Below are 4688 nucleotides of genomic sequence, written 5' to 3' on the forward strand. Positions count from 1 at the left end.
ACTATAAACCCAAAAATAACCTACCAAATTTTTCCCCTACTATGCCAACAAATATTTCTTCCAATTAAAGTTGTGATTACTTATGCTTGAGTCTTAAGTTGTGTACATGGACAATAGAAAAAAATTCACATAATCATATGATTTTTACTTTGATTATATGTAATTATCTAGCAAACGAGATTATTACCTATGATGCTCTAGCAATAAGAGTAGACTAGGTAGTAAGTAGTAACTAAACACCGAATCCATAACAATAATATGATTATTAAGAGAGCAATAACTTGTTTTGCTCATATTAACTTCTTATTATGCAGCAATTCCTGCTGGATTACACAATACATAATATTAATATTAGTTTCCACACAAAAAGTGTTCCTCCAGATCATATGTTTTGCATATATTTATATACAGTAGATACTTTCTTTTTTCTGCTCTGCAAACTCTTCAGTATACTAGAAGCAAACTCCTCTATATATCCTTCTCTTTCACTCTTATTTTTCACCTTTTTTATGGCATGTCCATTCTCTCTGCTGAAATGCAAGAACTATACATTCATTTAGTTCTTGTTCTCTTCAAAAATGTCCAGAAGAGAGAGAGCCTGCAAAATACAAATCAAAGTGTTCATGTTAAACAAATATTTCATTTACATTTACGTAGAACAATCGATCAATATTTAGGATTTAATCGTATTAACAAGATGATAATCACCTCTGGAACATTCAACTCGAGACGGAATTTAGGGCCATCGTAGTGGTGAAGAATTGGCCTGAACGAATCCTCTTCAAGTGGTTCGCAGACTTTCCTTGTCACAACACGAACCTGTAAGCAAGAAATAGTAAGTCGAGATCCCCAGAAACAAATAACCACAAACAACTGAATCATTCGTATGTAGATTGATTTCGATTCATCTTCAAGTTGAGACAGATACACATTGTATAACTTTGAAGAACTCTAGTAAACATTTTCATAATCGAGAAATCCCCAGCGGCTACTGGTGCTCAGTTTGTAACTTGGTGAAAAATGAACCCGTCCCTCCACCCTTCTCAACTTAAATACCAAACCTTTTTTTGTAGCGCTATACAAACTCGTGGTGTTTGCCCAACCCTCACTATGCGTCTAGACCAAAGCCCTGTGGCTCAACTATAGTATGCATCCAATTTTAAATTGTTCTTCAAGTTGAACCAAACACAGACTACATAACTTTAATATGGTAAATCGAAACAAAGATGGTAGGCGAAGTGTAACAATTAACATTTGATGACAGTCCAATATCCAAAAAAATTATGTGCGGAAGGTAATATCATTCAGTAACTTCCACTTACCTGAGCAGGAAAGCGAGATTCACCAGGGTTCTTCTTGTCCTCCCAGGCCGACGGATCAATATTCGACCCACCAAAGCTTGCAGCCTGTAGTGGTTTATGTATTAGTTCGACGAAACAAAAAAGAGAATAATGAGATAGTCCTACAAAATTCATCCATTTTTCTCCAACCATGTAATACAAATAGAAATACAAACCTCAAAAACTCCGTGAAGCTGATGGGTCGAGTAGTTGTAGAGGAACAGAGGCAACCCGGGGGTTATTTGTCGAACTGAGTCCCTGTAACGAGGCGGCAAGCCTGAAATATAATTGGAGGAGTAGATATTAGACAATAGCACCAATCTGAATGGAACTGATAGTGTAAATTCCACTGATCAATAAATAAACTAGCCTCAAATTCTAAACTGGTCAGAGTCAATTATTGAATCGTATGTATTAATTAGAAGGAAATTTAAATGGAGCTAATAATAGTGTAGATTTCGCTGATCAATTAATAAATTAGCCTCAATTCTAAACTGTTTGGAGTCAATTAAAGAACCCTTATTAAACAAAAGCACAAATCTAATTGGGATTAACAGCGTCAATTCCACTGGTTAATGAATAAATTATACTCAATTCGAAGCTAGTTAGAGTCGATTAAAGTTTACTCTGTATTAAACAGAATCAAATCTTAAGGAGCTAACAGTGTAAAATTCTCCGATCAATTAATAAAATATGCCTTAATCCCAATTTTCTGTTTGTTTTTATTAATCTTTTGTATTAATTCTGCTGTATTCAGATCCACTTCTTCCCAAACCAATACTAGCAATTTAAAGAACCCCTAAATTACCATCAGATCATCCTATTCCTTTTAAAATCCCAGTTATTTTTATCCATAGACTGAGATTAGGAACTTCATAAGCATCTCCAATTAAGCTAATATAAAAACTCCATTTCCCCATGTCCAATAATCAAACTAAAATTACAATTCATAGCTGTAAAGATTCAAACTTTAACACTATCAACCTATTTCTAGAAAATAAAGGAGAATATATCTAGACTAGAATAACTTAATCTCTCAATTCTCAAAAAAAAATATTTAGCAATTGCCTCTTATCATTCCTTTTAAATCAGGCAAAAGATCCATTCAAAATATCTTAATACCACCAATTGGTAAATTAAAACAAAAAAACTTAACTAAAATTACAATTCATAGCTGTAAAGATTCAATCTTGGACACCATCAACAAATTTCTAGATAATAAAGGGGGAAAAAATTTAGACTATAGTTGCTTAGTCTACTAATTCTTCAACAAAATATTTAACAATTGCCTACTATCATACCTATTAAATCAGGCAATAGATCCATACAAAATAACTTAATTCCACCTATTGACAAACAAATTCTAACTACAAAAAACAACATCAAACACAGTAAAATACAAATCAAGAAGGAAAAAAAGGAAATAATAAAAAAATAAAAATAAACATAAAAACTTACCAAAGAGCTCCCTTTTGAGATTTTCAGCCATAGTATCATTGTTGCAAACAAAAATATATCCACCAACAGTTTCATTTCTTGGCAAAGATTCAGCTGGTGGCAAAGTCTTAAACCTTTTATCAACACCATTCTGTTTCTCACCATTAACATCCTTGTTATTACTCTCTTTATTATTACTCTTATTATTCTTCTTCACACTTTTATTATTCCCATATCCAAACTCATCTTCAACACCACCTTTTCCAAATTTCTTGTTTAATACACCCTTTGTATTCACAGCAATATTGTTAATACCTTTACTATAGTTAAAGTTCAAAGCTTGGTTAGAATAAATCCCTTTATTGAATCCACCATTTAAGCCAAAATCAAGAACCCCTTTTCCGGCAACTCCACTTCCGGCGCCGGCAACCGCCGATGGGTCGGCGATTTTCCAACCGTCGTTGCTAAAAAGATTGTAATTTGACTTGTTGGAGTTATTACTAGCAGTTGAAGAATTGTTGTTGATGTCACCACCTACTCTTATATCAAAATTTCTTCTTTCTTCAGGCCTTTTGGAAACATAGTTATTGCTCCAAATTGAATCGCTTAAACTGAGATTTGCTAAGTTGTTGTTTTGTAAACGGAGCTGATCACTGAACTGCCAGAAAGATGATTGATTGTTGTTCTCCATTTTCGTATAAAGATTCAAGCTTTTTGCCTTTTCTTGAATACCCAAATGTAGAATTTGTGTAAAGATTGTGTCTTTGGTTGTGAAAGAGTTGGGAGTTTTACTTACAGCAGAGAACAGGTGCTTTTGAGAGGAGAAAATGGAAAAGGTGGGTGCGTTTATATTGGAATTAAAAGGTATAATGGGGTTGAGGAAATTTCCAAGAAAATGAGGTTGGTGGGGTGGGTGTGGAAGTGGGTGGTGAGGCGTTTGGGGGGGGGGGGGGGGAATTGCGTGTGAGATTGTCAAAGGAGAGTGTGGAAAAGTAAACAGTGGAAAAAGGAAAAGGCAAAGAAATTTGATGGAATCCAAAGAAGAGTGAAGTACTACGTACTAGTAATAAATTAGTCCAGGGTTTTTAATTTTTTTTTGTTTCCAACGCGATGTTCGGTATTTATATTGGGGCCGATTAAATTCGAATTGACATCGATAAATCTCACATTACTGATCAAGCGTTTCTAACAAAGACAATTCCAAATCAAGCAACTCAAACCCAAGACATCTGATTCATAAGGAAGGAGTAGTATTACTGCACAACAACTTGGTCGTTAGTCAAAGATTTATGTTATACATGGAATGCCAATTTTTTCTACATTTCACATGTTACATGGTAGGTCGATTACTATTTTTATTAAATATTCAATTGAAGTACTATATTGTAAAATTCATTTGAAATTATTTATATAGATATACTAATATAGTCTATTTGGTCAAATTTTAAGGAAGCCAAAACCAAAAAGTGCTTATTTTCTTAAAAGAAATATTTATTTAGAAGAGTTAAAATATTTGATCAAAATAAATAAGTGCTTAGAAATAGCACTAGAATTTTTTTTTTTCATAAGTTGATAAAAGTACTTTTCAAATTAATTAATTAATCTCAAACTACTATTCTTCCGAATTATTTTTTTGAAAAATAATTTTACAAAAATACAGTTTTAAAAATAAATAAATTTTAGAAGGTCGGAGTGGGATAAACAGACAAATATTTTACACACCAATGTATAAATAGACTCGCTAATTAAATAATACTAGTAAGTACTCCCAGTACTTAATAGATAATTAATTATATTTTGGGGAACTTTTAGGTGGGCGAATGAGAGAGAGGTGACGGCAACGAAAAAAACAAAAAAAGGAAACACGCGGTTTAGAAAATGGCTAGAAAGTGACAAGAAGTTGGAGTTTCA

At 33.0% G+C, this 4688-nt stretch overlaps 1 protein-coding gene across 1 annotated transcript; it reads right to left on the reverse strand.

The window, feature by feature from the left end:
- Positions 1 to 259: 259 nt before the first annotated feature.
- LOC107799405 (DCD domain-containing protein NRP-B) lies at positions 260 to 3625 on the reverse strand. The gene is made up of 5 exons (XM_016622513.2): positions 2799 to 3625; positions 1517 to 1617; positions 1323 to 1406; positions 709 to 819; positions 260 to 598 (listed from the first exon to the last, which is right to left on the reverse strand). The coding sequence occupies exons 1-5, from the start codon at positions 3466 to 3468 to the stop codon at positions 557 to 559; spliced, it is 1008 nt and encodes a 335-aa protein (XP_016477999.1). The 5' UTR covers positions 3469 to 3625; the 3' UTR covers positions 260 to 556.
- Between the last annotated feature and the right edge of the window lie 1063 nt (positions 3626 to 4688).

The sequence above is a fragment of the Nicotiana tabacum genome, chromosome 23 (assembly GCF_000715075.1).
Source record: "Nicotiana tabacum cultivar K326 chromosome 23, ASM71507v2, whole genome shotgun sequence".
NCBI classification, from domain to species: Eukaryota; Viridiplantae; Streptophyta; class Magnoliopsida; order Solanales; family Solanaceae; genus Nicotiana; species Nicotiana tabacum.

Coding starts and splice junctions, on each gene's coding strand:
- LOC107799405 (XM_016622513.2), bottom strand. CDS start 3,468: ATGGAGAACAACAATCAATCATCTTTCTGGCAGTTCAGTGATCAGCTC. Junction 820..1,322: donor AATCTCGCTTTCCTGCTCAG/GTAAGTGGAAGT, acceptor TCTTGCTTACAG/GTTCGTGTTGTGACAAGGAA. Junction 599..708: donor TCGAGTTGAATGTTCCAGAG/GTGATTATCATC, acceptor TGTATTTTGCAG/GCTCTCTCTCTTCTGGACAT.